This window comes from Notechis scutatus, chromosome 4 (assembly GCF_049901735.1).
Source record: "Notechis scutatus isolate UNSWTSFEM ecotype Mainland chromosome 4, rNotScu1.2, whole genome shotgun sequence".
Lineage (NCBI taxonomy): Eukaryota > Metazoa > Chordata > Lepidosauria > Squamata > Elapidae > Notechis > Notechis scutatus.
Window position 1 is genome coordinate 41243039 of NC_142012.1, and position 21217 is coordinate 41264255.

Here is a 21217-nt window from a genome sequence, read left to right on the forward strand (position 1 = left end):
TTTACATGTTTGTTCCTGTTTCTCTTTTACCTATGTAAAGCCATTCAATAAAAATATATATTAAAAAACCTAAATCAGTGGGACTTCCGGTTTGTCGGCTTCGCGAGCGGCAGGGATTTGCGATCCTGCACGATCCCTGCCGCGCTAGCCGCTTTGATGCCTCCGATCTATTGATATGGAGGCTAGGGCTGCCATGAAGAGGCAGCCCAAGATAGGAGGATCCGGACAGGGGTTGGGGTCTTCGCAGACCCCTTCCCCATCCGGCTTAACCCTCTTTCTCAAGGCGGTGAAGCGGCGGTCTGTAATGGCCGCCACAAAGAAGCTGACAGCTGGACAAGATCGTGCTGGAGGAAGAGAAAGTGCTGAAGCGAAAGTTTCTTGGCTGAACTGGACTATAAGATACAAGTAATACAAGTAATATCCTGAAAATTCGGATTTTTTGAAAGATACTTTGTTTCCAGAAGAGATTTACAAGCGGCGAGTGAAAGTGTTTTAAGAGAAAGTTTACTCTCCTTCCACATGGATTTAACAAATGGATATTGAAAATCCTGCTATTTTATAGAAGATAAAAATTTAAAGCTTTCTGTTATAAGTGGGAAGGGAGAGGACAAAAAGAAAATTTTCATTAAGATTTTGCTGGAGGAGATGCCTGGAAGATTTTGAGATTGGAAGTTAATTGTAATGAGACTTTTAAAATACAGATTGGGTTTTTTTTCCCTTGCCAATTGATATTACCCCATGAAGAAAAAGTGTGAAGAACTTTGTGTTCTGTTTGGACTGTTTGATGACTTTGGGATTTTGGGGAATTGTTTTAAGTTTTGAATTACCATGGTTGTTTTAAAAAGAAGAAGAAGAGAAAAAAGAAGAAGAAAAGGTTTATAATGGCTTTATTTGTTGATGAACTGAGAGAGGATAAAAAAAAGAAGGTAAAGATGGTGTGAGAGAAATTTTTTGCTTTTTAGAAATGGCGCTTGCTACTTATCAACAAACACAGCAATTAATGGAGGATGAAGATGAAGATGAAGATGAAGATGAAGATGAAGAAGAAGAAGAAGAAGAAGAAGAAGAAGAAGAAGCCATCTTTAATGAGTCTAAAAGGACATAAGACTTAAAAAAAACATCCAAGAAAGAGAAAAATAAGATGCAAAATCAATATACTGTTAGAAAGCAAAAGAAAAGAGAAATGCAACAGAGGGAGGGAGCGAAGGGGAGTAAAAAGACCAGATGGGATAAGATAGGAAGGAAGAAGGGGGGGAAAAGCCAAAAAGGTATGAAATAAGGTGTGGAGAAGAAATCTTTTTTTTATGGATAATGGGTAATGCATAACTTTGTTTCAAAATGTTTCTGCAAGGTACATGATAGTATTGTAGTATTTGTATGAGAATTAGAAAATTAGAATTTTATAAGGCTTAAGTAAAAATTAAAATATTAAAGGTTTAATAATGATAGATTTTAAGATTTAATAAAATATTAAAAGGAATGTCTAAAACATTTAGTTTAAGTATAGAGTTTAATTGACTATTGTGTGGATGTTCGTACGAACTTATTATTATGGTATTTGTTTTTGAAATAGATAATTGGAAAGCTATGAGATTTAATGTTTAATTATATATTTAATTACTTTATGGATTTACTATTTTAGTAAGTAGAATGTACTAAGCAGAATTAGATAGGGAATTAGATGTTAATGTAGGGGAGCGATGGAAAGGCATCATACTTCGATTAGTGATTTCAGGAGAAATATTTTTTTTCTAATATGAATGAGATAAACGGATAATTGAAAAGAATGGACAAAAGATACAAATACAATGATTTAAATTAAGATGAAATAAATAAAATAGAATTAAGAAGAGTGGAAAGCGGGGAGAAGTTATAATAAAGATATAGAAGGGTAATAAGATAGGTAATGGCATATAAGTTGAACATGAATTTAATTGAAGTCCATACAAAGAGAGGTAATCCGGGGCCAAGCTACTTTTTAAAAAGAAGTTTTATGTTTTTGTGTTTTGTGTGTGTATGTCTGATTGAGATTTAATAAAACCTTGGGAGAAAGCGAGAGGAATATTTGTAAACAAGGCAGAGGGAAATATGAATATGATGAGTATAAAATGGATAAATATAGAAGAAATGTAATTGAATAAGAGTAAAGAGAAATAATGAGAAATTTGCCAAAAAAATATTTAAGTGGAAATGGGATATATTAGAATTGTATTGTATAAAACAATGTTTTATTTGCCTTGTAAAATTTATAATGGAAAGAGGTTCAATGTCTTTAATGTTTAATGATGCTTTGCGTGTCTGTAAAATTAATAAAATTTGTTTTAAAAAAAACAAACCTAAATCAGCAATGTTTATAATAAATACTATTTAGGGGAAAATATGGTTTTACCCTTTCTGCCTATAAAATCAAAGTGGCAACCATCATAACCTCAGAAATAAAGTGTTTTTCAGTTCACAAACATGCAATCAGTGAAAAACATAACTGAAGATCAGACAGTACATAATGCACACATAAACTTACCGAACAAATCTGCACTAGTCCATGGCCATTGTTTATAACCTCTTGGGTAGATGTCTTGCTTGGAATCCCTGAACAGTCATTTGAATGCTTGTTTTCTTGAGCTCTTTGGCAGCTACTCACAGCCCAAGGCTGAATCAAAGTTTCTGCATTATCCATCCCTTCACCTGGTGACCCACCATAGTTCTGGGAGCTCTTTAGAGCCATAGGGAAGCATGATGAACTGAGATGCTTTGCTCTCTCAACCTGATCCACAGTCTGCTTTAACACTGGTTTTGGAATCTTCTGAGAAACATTTTCAGAATAAGTTGGAGCATGCACACCTTGGCTAGGAAGCTGTTTATTAAAATGTTGCTTATGAGTCTTATTCATAGGTGTTTCTGGTTTGGTGCCTTTATCCAAGTCCTTTTTTTTCCTCAGTGCTGCAAACAAAAAAGATGGTTGCTTTGGCGAGGAAGACAAGGAGGAGGAGGAAGCAGTAGATAGCTGTGGAGATCTTGGAGTTATTTTTAGAGCAGCACTGTCCTTACATTGTGGCACAGGCCTAGAGACAACTTTTGGCTTAATGTTTTTAAAATTTGGTTTTGGAAAGCTCACAATTTCTGCTTTCCTAGCTTTGGTTATAGTAGCTGTAAGAGGAGATCTTTTTGTTGATTTTACTACAATTTGTTCAGGATTATTTTTAAGTGAAGGACTCCTGAAATGATCTTTTACCAAGGGAGTATTCTTTCCAGGTTTAGATCCATCACCAGGATCATCTGGCATGGAAACGACAGCAAAAGTTGCATTTTTTGACCCCACAGTAGGAGGGCAAGTCAAGGTATGGTCATTGGCTGGGGAGTTATAAACAATGAAAGTTGCTTGACAGTTGTGCTCAGACAAAGCAACTTTTTCTGGCTTTTGTGTATCATTTTGTATGTGCTCATATATTTCACTAGGTCCCTTCAACAAAGCCTCATTTTCTTTGAAAAGATTCTGGATTTTGGTCATGTGCACTTCATCTTCACAAAATTCCAGTTTGGAATGCTCATCAAAGCTTTCAGTGGCTAAATGGCAAATGTCATGTATATCATAATCTATACTAGGCCTAGCCAGCGATTTATTTTCATCTTGTTCAGGAGTGCTATGCATATATTTCTTATGCTTGTCTTTCCACATATCAAACTGTTCTGGTTCAGATAATTGCTTACTGTAAGAACCAGCCTCCTGCTGTCCTTGCTTTTCAGGCTGTTCACTATTCTGCGAAACTAAATCAATATAATTGGTGACCTCATCTTCTGCCATTGAAAGGGAAATAGATTGCACACCCTTCTCTAGATATATATCTGCTGCATTTGAATTGATGAAAACTTCTAGGTTAGGAGAGCCAGCGTGGTAGTCACAGATGAAAGTTTCACCTAATTTCTGAGAACTGACAGAAATACCTGCTACTTCATAACATTTACTCATTGTGTCCTCCAAATTTATTATTGTAATTAAAGATTCATTTGTATTAGCATCTTTCTGTTCCATTTGGGCACTTCCTAATGCATGTTGGATTTCAATAGTGCTCCTTTCCTTAGAGGCCAGGGGTACTAAATTCATGAGATCTGTCTGGCAACAAGGCATTGATTTCCCAGTACTACAATTCTGTTCCTTTGCAAGGCTTTCTTTGCCACAGCTCTCTGACTCCAGGAAAGTCTGATTCATGGCATCCATGTAAAATTGTTCATTTGAAAAAGAGTACTGTGTGGCCTTCAGGTCTGAAGTCCCCATGCAAATATAATCACTGGCAACTTTCTGCAAGTCTTGCTCTTCAATGCGTGGACTTGAAGAAATGGTTTTGAGCCCAGCTGTATCTTTAAATATTTTACAGCCTTCATTTTCTACTCCTTGGTGAGGATGACTAACAGTGCCTCCATTCAAAGATCCAATGGTGTTACTCACACATCTATTGCCATTTTCATCCCTGATGATTAAAGGTGACTGCAAGACTTTTTCCTCTACTTTCTCCACATTCATTTTTTATTCTTTCTGTCCTGCCATTCTGGTATTCTGTAAAATTGTCTTGGTTTTATTTTTGAGAAGGTCCTCTTCAGTTTAATTCATTTTTCATAACTGTGCGATTCCCAAATAAATTCTGTTCTGATCTAGAATTGGATAAATTGAAAAATTAGGTCAAATTATAATCTGTTCTATAAATTGCAATGTAATTCAGGGTTAGGGTATATATTATACTAAGCACATATTTCTGAATATACTTAGTGTAATACATGTGCAAAAAAAGCTTACAAAATCCCTAATTAGGTTTAGATGTCAGCACAGAATTTATTGAACATTTTCTCATTTGTATTATTTTCTCATTGGGAATTATACTCAAAAATATCTGTTTATCCGCAAATATACAATTTTCAAACAATTATATTTTTTTAAAAGAAAATAGTTTGATGGAAATGGCAAAGGACACAATAATAATAATTAAAGGAATAAGAGTTAATTCATTTCTCAAAGTACCAACATAGATCAAACCCCTACATTTTGGAGGGAATAGAACAAATGGGTACAATATAAACTCATTCTTAAGCACATGTGTTTAAGACAAAGTAGTTTGACCTAAAGTCACTGTTAATGTTTAACACTCTTCTGATCTGACCCACAAAATAGGTATTTATTTATTTATAGAATTGTATTCGACGATCAAGTTTTGTAGAAACCTGTATCTTTATTAACAAATACAGGAGGAATCCCTAAAATCTTCTGGGTAAATTAAATTCTTTAAATTGAAAATGTAGAAGAGTGAAATATAGGTATAAACCAGTCATTTTGCTTAATTGTCTTCCAGAAGTTGAATTTAACTTTTGGAAAGTGAAATAACTTCGTTAATGTTTATCTTCTGCTCATGTTGAAGAAAAATGTTGCCTACATATTCTCTATCAGCCTGATGCCCCTTCAGAATCAGTAGGTTACTGTTTGCATCATCCCCATGGAAAGCTAGCTTGCTATACAGCAGGGGTGTCAAACTCACGATGACATGTTGTTGTCATGTGACGTATCACAACTTTTTCCCCTTCGCAAAACCGGGGATGGACATGGCCAGCCCATGATGCATCCAACCCATGGGCCATGAGTTTGACACCCTGCTATACAGATAGTTCTTGACTTATAACCTGTTCTCTAAGTCAGGGATCCCCAACCTTTTCGGCGCGCGGCCGGTTCCGGCGTCAGCTGGGCGCCGCGACCGGTTCGCGTCAGCTGGGCGCCGCCATTTTTTACGAAAAATCACTTCGGTGGCGTCACGGAAGTGATTTTTCAAAAATAGGGCGCGCGCTTCGGTGAGCTTTTTCGGGTAGAAATGGCTTTCTGCCGAAAAGCTCACCGCTGCGCCACCATCTTTTTGATGAAAAATTGCTTTTTTACAAAAAGATGGCGGCGCCAGCAACCAGCGGCCCGGTAAGCCTTGTTCCGCGGACCGGTCCGCCATGGACCGGCGTTGGGGACCCTGCTCTAAGTGACTGTTTGAAATTATAAGGGCACCGAAAAAAGTGATTAACAGGTCCTCACATTAACTGTTGCATCCCCACAGTCATATGATCAAAATTCAGGTGCTTGGCAATCAGTATGTATTTATAATGGTTGCAGCACTTTGGGGTCATGTGATTGCCACTTGCAACCTTCCCAGCTGGCTTCCGACAAGCAAAGTCAATTGGGGAAAGCTGCATTCACATAATCACCAGATGATTCAGTTAATATGATTTGCTTAACAAGCATGGCAAAAAGGTTGTAAAATCAGATGTGACTCATTTAACAGCAGACTTGCTTAGCAACAGAAATTATGGTCCCAATTTTGGTCGTAAGTCAAGAACTATCTATAGTACCTTATTCATTCCTCTATGAGCTACCTGAACAGTCCTCGTTAATTATGTACATGTGTTACTGTAGGTACAAAAATATCTATTTTCCTAGCTTAAGTTTAATGTGCAACATGATAGAATGGAAAATTAGACTGTATCATATTTCGTTTATACTTCTCTGGATTCGGTAAGGTTTTGGATCCTCTAACCAAGGCTGGTGTTATCTATTTTCTGTAGATAAGTAACCATTAGTTACTTAGTTACTTTGCTGAATTTCTCCCACTTTGCACCCTTCCATTTATGTTATAAACTGAAGAAAACCAAAAATAGTATTGGACCTGGGAAGTATAGAAATGTTTATAATACATAATAAAGGAATTTTGGACAAAGTTTATTAGGAAAAAAACAAAATGTTTTTTTTTAAGCAAATATTCAGTGTAAATGTTTTGAATTTCTCTTCACTATTACCAGTATTGAGAGCCAGTTTGGTGTAGTGGTTAAAGGCAACAAGCTAGAAACCAGAAGAATGAGTTCTAGTCCTGCCTTAAGTGCAAAGGGTGACCCTGAGGCCAGTCACTCTCTCTCAACTCTAGGAAGAAGGAAATTTCACTTTCTAAATTCTTTCCAAGAAAAACACAGGGACTTATTCATTCAGGAAATTGCCGGGAATCAATTCTGATTCGAAGGCACCATAAAAGTAAAAGCACCTCAATTTACCATTATTCTTTTTCCTGTTTCTCTTCATCAAATGCTTGAATTACAAGATAAGAATCTATTCTTTCATATTGTCCTTCCACATATAAAATGCCATTTTGCACAGATGATATATTTTTAATATATTCCTTGTAATATTATCCCCTCATTTTATTGCTTTGTTTCGGTTTCACAATCATTACAGAAAGAGGGGAAGATAGCAATTCTCAGTAATTTTTGTTAGCATGGCATGTTTATATATGATTAAATTAACCATGGTTTTCTTAATTAATCCCACATTCTAGATTTGCACGAACCAATGAACTATTGAGGATAGTTCCCACAACCTGCAAGAATAAAATGTGGTTATTGATTGATTCAAGCATTGTATAAATCCAGTCAATATTACTGGTATGGATACTAAGCAGAAAAGTAATTAAATGTAAATTTAATTGGAATATTTTATCCCCTTTGATATGCTATCACTTCAGTTTATTACAACAAAATCAAATATTCCAAGGATGTTTTTCTTTTCCTTATATCCCGCCATGACAAGATGTACAATTTTTCTTTCTGTATTATTTCAGGATTGATAGTCTTTGCAGGACTATAATTACTAGCAACCCTCCTCTTTTTCCTATTAGTTTTTTTTTTTTTTTTTGCAGATTCCTATTTTTTTAAAGTTGAACAACTACAGAGTTCACATTCCTGTCAATCCTGCTGTGTTTTACATAGGAAGCAGACATATTGCAAATAAGCACCACAAAATTCCTTCCAGCCATATTTTCATAACAAGTGTTTTTGAAATGTGCACTTGGCTACACCCTTGTTGTTGTTCTTGGTACAGTTGGTTTCTCCAGCACCTATAGCCTGGGATTCATCCAACAGTTTCATGAACCATCTTTAGAAATAATATCCTTTCTTTGATAATAATTGATTTAGTAAATATATTTGAACATATTCTTAGTTACCAAAATCCCTACTATAATCTTTTGATAACTCAACCTATCTGGTTTGGACAGCTAAGAATAAGCATAACAATGTGCAGGCAACAAACTGTCAATGTCAAGATATGTATAACCTTTGTTTGTTTTTAAAAGATATAAAAGATTAATAAAGTTTTTTAAAAAGAACACAAATTCAGGCAAATGTTCAATCAAACCTGTTTATATCTTAGATTTCTTGCAATGAACCTTAATCAGGGGTGGGATTCAAATTTTTAACAACCGGTTCTGTGGGCGTGGCTAACTTGGTGGGTGTGGCTTGGTGGTCATGTTATTGGCTGGGTGTGGCCAACTCAATATCACTCACATCGAGGCACGCAACTCCTCGCCTGGCCTCTCATGACTGTGGGGATGCTGCAACAGTCGTAAGTGTAAAAAATGGTCATAAGTCACTTTTTTCAGTGCCATTGTAACTTTGAATGGTCACACCACACAAGCAAAGTACCAGCAAAGGAGGGGTAAAAAACTCCAGAGAAGTTCCAGAGACAGGAACTCTAGTCCTGCCAAGAATGTAATAAGGGTTAACGGAGAGGCAGTTTCTGTAGGCAACACCAGAATATTTCCTTCCTGCCTTCCTTACAGGATTAGGCCAGTAATTTCTTCTAACAACCAGTTATCCAAACTGCTTAGAATGTTAACCAGTTCTAGCGAATAGGTGCAAACTGGTAGAATCTCACCCCTGACCTTAATATTGTCTGGATCAACTGATTATCTATGAGGAACCAATAATGCTTTGCATAAACATAGGCAAGTAGAAGTGATTTAAATGTTTAATAGAGCTAGTGTGATACAGATTCAGAAATAAAGTTTTTTTTTTTTTGCACAGAGATGAAATGCCTGAAAGATCTGCATAGCAGAAATATTAATTCAAGAATTGTGAAGTATAAAACTCATTTTTGAAATAGTTGCAAATGAATTGTAAATGAAATGAGTAAATGAGAAGGGTAACATTATACAATAATGCCAGCAAAATTAGGATTACATTAAAATTGCAACAATTCCAATTAGTATTAAAATAACAAGTATTAATTTCTTGAGCAAAACAGGCTTTGGGATATCTTTCATATGACATGAAACAAAAAGAAGAGTTAATAATCATGAAGACTTCTAAAGACAGAAATCTCCCCTAGCTAAAAAGTTTAGTTTTGTTTATCCAAGAATTCACATTCATCAAAGATGTTAAACTCTTGCACTCATTTTATAAAGTGCACTGAGCCTGAGAAATCCCAATGGAATGATACTTCGAAAATTTTAATTCCTGGGGGAGCTTATTCAAAAGTCTCAGGATTTACTTATAATTTGCTTGTGAAGGGAAAGAGATAACATTTTACTCCAACAGTAACCCTGCATTACTAATAATGGCCAAACCATGCGAAAAAATTTCAGGGTTCTTGCTTAAATAGGAATGAGTCAAAAGGGTCCCTTGAATACACCAAACATGTTGCCAATCAGTCAGAATTAAATGCTGAAGTTTCTTCACTAGAATATATATAAAGCAGCCTACTTTCTTTTTTCAGTCTTCTCACACTCAAGGAAAATTATTTGAAAGAAAATAAATGACAATACATTTAAAACAAAGTTTAGCTAGAAAATAAGCAATGCTTTTGGGAAAGAGAATCGTGTATTTGTTTTCGATCTTTAGGAAACAAGTTTTTCTTACTACTTGAAAACAATTCGATATGTCAAAGCAACAATATGACAAAATATTGGAAGCAGTACTTTTCAGTTAAGTATTTATCTGCAAATTCAAAAATGTTCTATAGTTGCTTTGTATGGAAACCAGTTTTTTATAGTAGATTCAGTAAACTATACTGGAATCTATTTTCTGGTTTTACAAACTCTTCTGTTCTTTGGCTTGTTGAATGCAATAGGGTATATTATATGCATTTTTAAGTATGTTTTATTAGTCTGTTGAGAAAAGCTATTTTGGCCATCAATTCCTAGTACATTGTATATATAGACATACCAATTGGATACGTGGTCTTAAGTCAGTGCAGTCATAAGTTGAGTCATTACATTGACAGACCTGATTTTATGGCCATTTTTACTATGGTAGTTAAGCAAATTTCTATGCTTATTAAGCAAATCCAGGTTCTCCACTTGATGTTTTTGCCAATCACAGATCATGATCACATGTCCACAGGATACTACAACTTATTGTAAATGAAATGAAAACCAGTTGTCAAGTGCATGAATTGTGATTACATGATTGCAGGGGTAGTGCTACAGTTGTAAGTGCTACTACAGCACTTACATAATAAAGTATATTTTCCAAGTCTATCATAACTTTGAACCATAATTAAATGAATAGTTGTAAATAAAAACCAAAATTAGGGCATTCCTCACCAATGGCTCTCTAGCTTCAATTTTAATAAATAAATATTTTTCTTTAATAATTGGCTCCATTATCAAAATGACTCATTAGAAAGCCCTTCTAATCTGTCTTGTCCAGTATCCAGAGAACAGGTCTTTACCTCCTTTTCAATAACACGATAGGGTCGGAATGGATTTTGAGGTCTAGTCCAACCCCATGCTCAAGCAGGAGAACCTATGCTATTCTGGATAAATGGCTGTCCAATTTCTGCTTGAAAACCTCCAGTGATGGAGAACCCACAACTTCTGAAGGCAAGTCATTCCACTGATTAATTGCTCTGTCAGGAAATGTCTCCTTAGTTCTAGATTGGATCTCTAATAATCTTCCACCTGTTACTTCTTGTCCTATTAGGTGCTTTGGAGGTTGATTTTATTCTTCTCTGTAACAACAGCCCTTAATATATTGGAAGACAACTATTATATCAACCCTAGATCTTCTCTTTATTAAACTAGACATACCTAGTTCTCTCAATTGTTCAATGTATGGTTTAGCCACTAGATCCCTTATTATCCTTGTTGTACTCTTTATAGAGTCTCAACATCTTTTTGTATTGTGGTGACCAGAACCGGATGGAGTATTCCAAGTGTGACATTAACCAATTCAGTATAAAGTGGTAGTATCACTTCACATGATTTTAAAACTATCCATCTGTTGATGCATTCTAGGACACTCTTTTAGGTATTTGGAAGGTGCTAGCATGGCCTAGTAGTTAAGCCACTGGGCCTGTCAACCGGAAGGTTGGCAGTTCAAGACTCAAGCATCATGTGAAGGGGTAACTCCCAATCATAACACAGCTTCTATCAACCCAACAGTTTGAAAACATGCAAATGTTAGTAGATAAATAGGCACTACTTTGGTGGAAAGGTTAACAGTGTTCTGTGCGCCTTTGCTTATAGTCATCCTGGTCACATGACCACAGAATGTTTTCAGCAATGCTACCTCCCTTGCTTCAGAAACAGAGATAAGGAACACCACCCCCTAGAGTTGGACCCAAATGGACAGGGGAGAATTACCATTTTTAAAGCATCTTCTCACTCTTGACTTCTCTCAAAACTAATCATATCCAGTTCTCAGTCTCATGATATAAGCATTAATTTGCAAAGCTATACATCCTTGTTGCCCTTATCTTCCTTCTTTCAGTTTTGTCTACTTATAATTTTACTTAAAGTAAGGTGTCTCAAAGTAGAAGTAGGCATGGTTTGACCACTGCAAAATATATATATTTATTTATTTATTTGATTTGCCAATTGTTTACAAGATAATAAGTATAAATGTATACATAGTTGTGAATACATGAAATGGGTACATATAAGAAAAATAAAAGAATAAGAGAAACAATAGGACAGGGACGGTAGGCACGTTGGTGCGCTTATGCACGCCCCCTACAGGCCTCTTAGGAAAGGGGTGAGGTCAATAGTAGACAGTCTAAGGTTAAAGTTTTTGGGGTTTGGGGAAGAAACTACAGAGTCGGGTAGAGTATTCCAGACATTGACCACTCTATTGCTGAAGTCGTATTTCCTGCAATCAAGTTTGGTGCGGTTTACTTTGAGTTTGTATCTATTGTGTGCTCTTGTGTTGTTATGGTTGAAGCTGAAGTATTCATTGACAGGTAGGACATTGCAATGTATGATTTTATATACCATGCTTAAGTCAGACCGAAGACGGCGTAATTCAAGGTTTTCTAGTTCTAGAATTTCAAGTCTGGTGGCATAAGGTATTCTACAACGAGTAGAGGAGTGGAGAACTCTTCTTGTGAAATATTTCTGGACTTTCTCAATTGTGCTAATATCAGATACATAATGTGGGTTATTATCTGGGATTCAAAAGAGCTATTATCTGGGATTCAAAATCTATGCTTCTACAGTTTCAAAGAAAAAGATGGATAGACAACACTCAAACACATGAGTATTCTGATTTGCTAAAAAGAAAGGACTCTCCTCTACTTTTCCATTTGTCCTGGATTGTGAGTCTTTAGAAAAGGACCTAAGCATGCCATAGATTAGAATTAAGAACATCCTGCATTCCAGCTTCACTCAGTAAATATTTTAAAAATGATCCAATTTTAAAAAAATAAGAGTAATTGACAGTTCATTTTTCTGCTGATGTAAAAAGTTAAAAACTCATTAACTCATGGTGTACATAATTCTTTGCCAAAATCTGATAGAAATTAACTTGTAGAAACTGAAGACACTTTTATTGAGCAGTAAATGTTACTTTGATGTTCCTCTACTTTCTATTATTCCTAAAACATTAACTTTTGTAAACAATCTTTGTGGGATGGATGACTTACTTCAAGAATCTTGATTTTTTAAAATACAGGTTTCAGTTGTGCTTTTTTTTTATCAATGAAGAATGACAGGATGAAAAAGAATATTTTTTAAAAAGCCAAGTTAAACTACAATCTAATACTGTATAGTTACCTAAAAGAAAGTTCCTCTGAATTCACTGAAACTGTATTTTGATAAGATATCCGCGACTGTATTGGAAAACTTATTTTCAACAATGCAAGAGCTCTGCATATTTCTGTGGTTAATCACTATTTTTCAGTTTGTGGCTACACCATAACTGCTTACTTGATTTATATCCTTTTTTAAAAATCAAACCAGAATAAACAATGTAGCTAGCATAAAATTATAAAATACATAAACATTAAAATAGCCATAAAACAATTTTAAGAGCCCTGGTTAAATACATAAATCTTACCTATTTGTCTGTGAACAGTGGACATTCTATATCTTCAAAATAACCCAGAAAAAGTACTGCAAAGGGATATATTTGTAAAAATGTCTCCTGCATATCTTACTGGTCACAGATTCATAATGTGAGATGACATTTCAGGTAGTCTGGCTCTAAGCGATTTAGGATTTAAAATTTTAGAACCACTTCCTGGAATTGTCTGGAAAAATAATTGGAAACCAGAACAGATTTCTCAGTGTGGCCATAATACAATTCTGGAGATCCACATCAGGAATTATCTCTACATATCCCATTAATAGTAATCTATGGCTACTGGTTAAGGAGCTATCTGCAATATATAATGGTAGTTTAATCTATACAGGTCATCGTCGACTTACGACCACAATTGAGTCCAAAATTTCTGTTGTTAAGTGAGACTTTTATTAAGTGAGTTTTGCCCCATTTTATGTCCCTTCTTGCCCCAATTAAGTCAATCACTGCAGTTGATTTTGCTTGTCAGAGGTCTGCAAAAGGGGATCACATGACCTCAAGTCTTAAATATGAGTCAGTTGCCAAGCACCTGAATTTTGATCATGGGGATACTGTAAGGGTCATAAATGTGAAAAACAGTCATAAGTCCCCTTTTTCAGTGCCATTGTAACTTCAAAAGGTCACTAAATGAACTGTTGTAAGTCAAGGACTACTTGTAATCTTTTTTAGTTGAAGTCCAAACTCATATCCTAGTCAACTCTTAACTGCTTCCATCCACTCTCTGGGCTGTAGACCAGCAATCTCCTATATTTTCAGCCTTCTGGACCAGCAAGGCGGGGAGAGATGCATAAGCAGAGGCACAGAGGCACCTACTACGCATTCACCCACAACTTCTGTGGCCTGGTTCTAAACACGCTGCGGCCCAATAGTGGGTCACAGCCCGGAGATTGGGGATCCCTGCTGTAGACTCAAGATTTTCTAGTTCAGAATATTTATTTATTTTTCTCATGGGTATTGGTATAGGACGCACAGAAGCCCTGTGCTCACAAATAGATTGGATAGCTGCTACTTTGGGGACAAAGCAAGTTTTGGACAGGGATTTCTCCTTTTATTTTCAAGATGAAATATCACAAAAATGCTATTCAAACCTCCACTTATATTACCACAAGAGCAGTTTTGCTAATGTGTCTCAATGGCATTGTTGCACTATAGTCTATAGTACCAATAATGGAGAATATTTGTAGCTCAAGATTGTAATAAAGGGTCTTTGGTATTTTGAGCTTGATTGTTTTCTTGCAGATGTTTCATTACCCAAAATAGGTAACATCAGTGCTAATAAGCCTTTGTTTTACTGTGCTGTATGTAATTAGCTATAGTCAAACTAATTATTTGGGAGGATAAGAGAATGAAATGTTTTCTTCTTTAATCTTAAGTGACTTTTGAATTTAGACAACAAATACTGGGAATCTATACAAGCCAAAAAACAATCCAAATGTTTTTTTTAAATCATACTACATTTATTTGTTTAAAACAACTCTAAGATGAAAGTTGATATCATAAGCAATATTCTAAGTCAGAAAAATGTTGCAGTTTAAAAAAAAACCAAATTGAGTTTATCCTCCATTGTTCATTGCTATTGGCATCTTCAAAAGGATCTATTTTAAAAGATAAAGGTTTCCCGTGTCCAGTCATGTCTGATTCCCACATTGTCCAAAGACACTTCCATGCTCATGTGGCCAGTATGATTATACACCAAGGTGCACAAAATGCTGTTATATTTTCCACCGAAGTGGTACCTGCTAGGTTGGCAGAAGCTGGGGCAATGGGAGCTAACTTCATTGCACAGCACTTGGGTCTCGAACATGGGCTGTCAACTCTCCAGCTGAGAAAGGTCAGTATCTTTAACCACTGAACCAGCACCCCCCACATCTTACAAGTATCCAAAATGTGTCATTTGATCTATAAACAAACAAAACATTAGCTTTTTAAATAGTAATATTGGAGCCAGTAAACATTTCCTATGTTTTGATTCGTATGTACCTAACAAGTATTTTCGTAATGGGAGGGTCATAGAGCATCCACAGTACACATAATTCAATCAGTGCATAATAGCAGCAACAACTTAATTCTATTCAGAACTAATCAGAAATCTCACTAACGTCAATGTAGCCTGCACTTACTTCTAGGCAAGCAATTATATGACTATAATCCAAGGAATTTAATGCTACATATGACTAACAAATCGCATTGTGAATCACCCTATGAAATTGAATGAATTTTATATTAATGCTTAATATGCATGATTTTCTTAATATAGTCTGCTACAGGTTTTAAATCTTCCCTCCCCAAACAAGAGCAATGTGCTCTTATTTGGTATAAGAATTTCTGACATATTATTTCTAAAATCCCATTAATCAAATTCTCTTTAATTTTGGCAAACCAAGACATAAACTTGTTACCTGTGCCAAAGTAGGTGAAATTGCAAATACTATCACACTTTATTTCTTTCACGAAAACATACTAGTACTCACCTGGTTCTGTATGGGGGGGGGTTGTTAGGAAGAGGATTTAACAATATATTAGCCTATTTTCCAGATTGCATCACACATGCAGTCAAGACTAAAGTAATAATCATAAACCTAATAAACACAAATTGAGATTATAAATAACGCTCTTCACATTAATAATAACCTAGATCCATTATATGATTCAGATAATATACTATGCTCAACTACAACATGGATTAGTCTTCATAATTTTATTAAATAAAGAAATAAATTTCATGACAGTTGAAACAGAAGTTCTGTGGTGTGTTCTACAGTGATTCTAAATTAAATCAAGTACAAATGAATGAATCTACTGTAATATCAACATTTAAAAATGAATATTGAACCGTGCACGATCACGGATTCCTACCGCCGCCGAAGCCTTTCAAACCGGAAGTTTGGATTAGACAAGAAAAGAAGGGAAAAAGGGAAGAGAAGTCACAAAGGCTTGAAACAAGATGTAAAAAAACAGATCTTTTTCGGAGACAAAGGGTAAAATACAATTAAAAAGAGATTCTGCAAAAGCACACAAGATTGTACCATAGTATTGTTGAAATAGAGTTAGAAAATTGGAATATTATATGATTTAATAAAATATTAAAGGGAATAAAAATGAATAATTTTAAAGTAATATTTTCCTTTTGTTCTCATCTTCCCTTTTCTTCCCTGTATTTGTTTAATTACTCTCCAGTTTGTAGGTTTTATTCCTAACATACTTCACCACATTACAAAATACTAGAGCAAGAAAAATGTGGATTTTTTCCCCTGTTACAAAGGCTCCTCTCATGAGACAGGGTGGATTCAGCAGTTCAGTAGTGCAGCAGTAACAAGGCAGAATTTAATAACTTTTTTTTTCTAGCAGAAGAATTTTCCTGGGACTAGCTGCCAACCCTACATCAAGGCTACTTGTCTGCCAGCAATATAAGGTCCAGTAATTCTTGCAAAGTCTTTCATGGCTTTTAAATAAGGATATAAAACATAGATATCCAATAGCCTCCAGCAACAGCTAATTCTGCTATTTTACATACAGAAAGAACAGTTTGGTAAAATGAACAGCCCATTACACACTTAAGAGGCAGAGGACAGCAGTCTGCTGGTATTCCACTTTGTTTAGCAATAGCTAGAGAAGATGATTTGCTAAATCTTTTAATCTGAAAGAGGCCAAAGTAATTTTGTGGCATTGTGCAGCATTTACATTCTTAGTCTCAGACAATTATAGAAGTTATTTTAAATGGTCAAGACAGTTTTCAACAGAATATAGTTTTCAACTGTACAAGCAAGCCTAATCTCTCTTGAAAAAAAAAATACAGCACAGATAAGTGAGTACCTATCAGCTCAAAATCAAATCCCACAACCACAACCTCTTCCTCAATTACAATCACAACAAAAAATAACCACCAAACCACAGCCACAATTACTATCCCTTCAAATAATTCCACAAATAATATCTCCTTACTCATCAGAGACACCATGGAACGTGAACAGAAATGTCCAAATGCCATCTTATTTGGTCTCGAAGACACCAAGGAATCAGATGACATCACCAAAGTTCGTGATATCATAAGCAACTCAAATACAACAAACATCTCTCCTGAAGATATCATTGAAATAACCAGAGATGGCCCTGGGTGCAAATACAATGACGGCTCTGTAGCCCCAAGATTTTGTATAGTTGTATGCAAAAATGAGTCCAGCAAACGCATATTCATTCATACAATAAATGCCACTGCAAAAACCAATCCCAACCACAAAAAACTTCGCTCAAGACCAGACTTATCCATACTGCAAAGAATCCGCTCCCGTGAACTCCGCGCAGAACTCAAAAACTGTCTAGACAATGGAGAAAAGGATCTATACATTGACTACAGAGCTGATTGCATCAAAAGAAAGTCACACAACCCACAACTCCACATCCAACCCCACCCCATCCAATCCAACATCACTCAAAAGTGTACATTTCTGTGATTTTATGTTTTATTACATACCTGATCTACTTGAACACCCTATGAGAAAGAAACTAGATCAAGAAACTGACTCCATAGGAAGACTAGAACTATACATTATTGACATAGGCTATAGTAGCAGAATCCTGCAAGCCTGAAAGGTAAAATATTTTATCTTTCCTTCCTTTTATAACATTCTGAATCAAGGATGTCCTCCTGCAGCACTCTGGCAGCCAAAACGGGGCATGGGAAAGCTGCACACGACCCCCCGCCCCTGCACCCCGTTCTGGGCCTGGATGGTCACCTGCAGCACTCTGGCAGTCAAAATGGGGCCATACACAGCCCTCCGTGCTCTGTTTTGGCTGCCAGAGTGCTGCAGGAGGCCATCCAGGCCCAGAACGGCTCCCTGCACCCCATTTTTGACAGCAGAGGCACTGTGGGCTGGTTGTTTGCTATTTCCAGGCCAAGCCAGATCTAAGCACTGCCTTGAGTTTGACACCCCTGCTGTAGAGTGTCACTTAAACAGTGAGGTGGGCATAATATAAATTTAATAAATATTATAACCCAACAATCTTTTCCAAATTTGCAAATTTAGTATGGTATATATACGATATGGTTTGTAGTAACTAACTGGGAGTAAACAAGTCTTGCTAATTTAATAAGAGCAGTCATCAACCTTTACTACTTAAAGACTTTGAACATTTAATTCTAGTATTCAGAACAGGTTTTTGGCTCAGCATTATTTAATCACAGCCATATCCTGTTTGTACCAGTCTCTGACTAGTAAATTTTAGATTGTCCAAGAACATTTGACTATATTTGAAATGTGCTCATGCCTATTTTACACAGATATCATATCTGAGTAAAATATCCCACAACTACTTTATATATTTGCAAACTATTAGGTCAGTGTTTTTTTTCAAGCTCAGCAACCTTAAGTATGCTGGCTGGGGAATTCTGGGAGTCCACAGAACCTAAGCTTGTTAAGGTTGAGAAACACTGCATTAGGTCTTTAATTCACTAATCTTCATTTGTTCTTCATACAAACAATCTGCATGAACAGTGTTTTTCTTAGCAAGTCAATAAGCAGAATTTCATTTTGTAAGGCTGTAGAGAGCTTGCTAAACAAGTTGTATTTTACTGTTTAGCCTGATTGTTCACATTCATAAATAACCCTAATAGTAGTAGCAAGTACTGATGGCAAAGGAATAATTCCAGTGATTCTTGAATCAGTGTTTAGGAGACTGGGAGAAGCAATATTACTATCTTCTTACTACAGAGCATTGCATATAAATAACTTAACTATATTAATAGCAGCTTTACTCTAGCTGGACTCTGTTATACACAAGACCTAAATATAACTTCCACGGTATTACTGAATGACCTCTACAGAATCTCTCATTCTCCCATCAATGTGCTTAGTCTACCTTTATTTAATTACACCATAAAATGTCTCATGTAATTTTTTTTACTCTGAGTCCCATCAGCATTGCAGATAAGTGTACAGGTGTATAATTTTCATATGTCAAACAGCTACAATGTACATTTTGCCATAATCAGTTAAATTCAGCTTTAGCAAATAGCCATGCTGATAACTATCAACTGTCTTTACAGCACTTGGAGTTTTAATCAACATCAATGCATATAAATAGGAACAGAGAAGAAATATCTTAAGAAATATTTCAAGCAATATAATAAAGGCCTATAGCAGAATGCTGTATCATGAATGTCAGTAGCATAAATTAAAATTTTTAAATATGGAATAAGGATCTAGGAACTGCTACATTAAAATCAGAGTTTGACTCAATGATGGGACAACCATTTGTTAATTTAACTCTATACACACACTTGATATGAATATTTGATACTGGATTAATAACAAATGTAAATCCGAAGCAAATAAAAAATCAAGTACTACATTATTAAAACAATTAAATTCCAACTACAAATAATTTGCTCTTTATAGTGAGGACATGCAAATATATTTTTCATCATATTTCAGCAAAAACTCAATGAAAAACAACAGCAATCATATGTTCAACCAGAATGTATAGGTTTTGTTGAGCATAACTCACATTTGGGTCTGTTTCTAATGTGATCATTTTAGAACCACAATTTGTATATGGTTTTCAACAAATCAATATGTGCTGAAAATCAGCTTGTGTGTGGCTAGCATGCACATCATGAAAAGCCAAAATGCAGTTGTTTTCTTTTGAACTGGCTTGCTGTATGAATCACCAATTCTGGTTTGCAAACCATGAATGCTGCATGTTTAAAATGTGTTGTGTGAGTTCAGCCAATGGGCTTTACTAAATAAGTCATGACTAAGTAAATTACAGGGCATGATGTCTGACTGTATTCAAGAAATACACAGATTATAAATAAGCATTAATTGGGTAATTTATTTATATTATTCAAATTTATATATACCATCTTACTAAAGGTGATTCTTTAACCATTGTTAAAAATAATAGACAAAAATAGAATTATGAAAAAAGCCTGTTTAATAAGAATTGAGTTCCATTCTTTACCCTACAATCTGAATGCAATACTTCTCATGTAGTACAAACACCAACCAAACATTATGAGATACTGAAATGATAGCAATGTTGATATTAATTTTAACACAATTTCTTTCTTAATACCTGCATATTTTAATAAGATTTAAATATATAAAGTAACCTGATTTTAATGACAAATTTACAATTGTTATAAGAGAAAGAGAGAGATCAATCAGTATCTTGGACTGCACATTAGATAAACAACCACTTGGGATCCTTATATTAAAACATATTATATGTGTGATCATATAACACAGTCCTTTATCTGAATAAAGCAGTCGAGAGCCAAAAATGTGGTCCTGATTGGGATTAATTGTAGGGATGATATATAAATATGATTTGCATTTTTAATGTTTTAATTCCAATTTTACATATTAACATTCTGTGTTTTATATTCTGTATTTTTAATTTAATCTGGTTTATGGGCCATATTAATCAACAGTAAAGTTATTGATATAAATTTGCAAGTTGTGTCTGAAAATGTTTAACTTAATGGAATTTTAGATGCCAGCATTCTGAAGCAGGGCACTTACTGTCTTGAATAAACTCATGAAATCCAGAGGTTATTGGGTTTCCTGTCTTCAAAGTGTGATTAAGTGTTTAAGCTAACAGGGTTTAAAAATCATTTCTGATCCTTTAACTTCTTAGTGAGCCTCAAGAAGTCATTCAAAACAATGATATCAGATTCAAAGTGAGTGCCCCTTCTGGTTCCTATATCTTTGCCAGCAGGGTTTTATATAAATAGAAACAAAAGGAAGTACAAGTACTCAAAGTAACTAAGCATTTTTCCAAAGCTGCCTAATCAAACTACCAGTCAAAAGGCACAATCATTTGGTAGAAGTCATCACATTTAAAAGTTGACCTTACTTAAAGGCCTTATTTATTACATTTTAATCCTACAGGAAAGAGGCAAACAGTTCAAGATTTGTTTTAAGCATGTTTGAATAAGTTTTTGTTTTGCAAGCTACTTTTACTCTAAGGCAAGGTTTTTCAATCTTAGCAACTCCCAGAATTCCACAGTCAGCAAAATAAAATTCACATATTGAACCCTTCTGATACTCACTAGTGTCTTATGGATTCC

The 21217-nt window shown here is 35.3% G+C and overlaps 1 protein-coding gene across 2 annotated transcripts in view; it reads right to left on the reverse strand.

Moving 5' to 3' along the window:
- The window catches only part of MTUS1 (microtubule associated scaffold protein 1), a 105615-nt gene that overhangs the window by 80079 nt on the left and 4319 nt on the right, over positions 1–21217 (reverse strand). For both annotated transcript variants that reach the window (XM_026667104.2, XM_026667105.2), the window contains exon 2: positions 2522–4647. In XM_026667104.2, coding sequence (XP_026522889.2) covers positions 2522–4519 — 1998 coding nt within the window. In that variant the 5' untranslated portion in view covers positions 4520–4647. The remainder of the gene's footprint in view (positions 1–2521; positions 4648–21217) is intronic.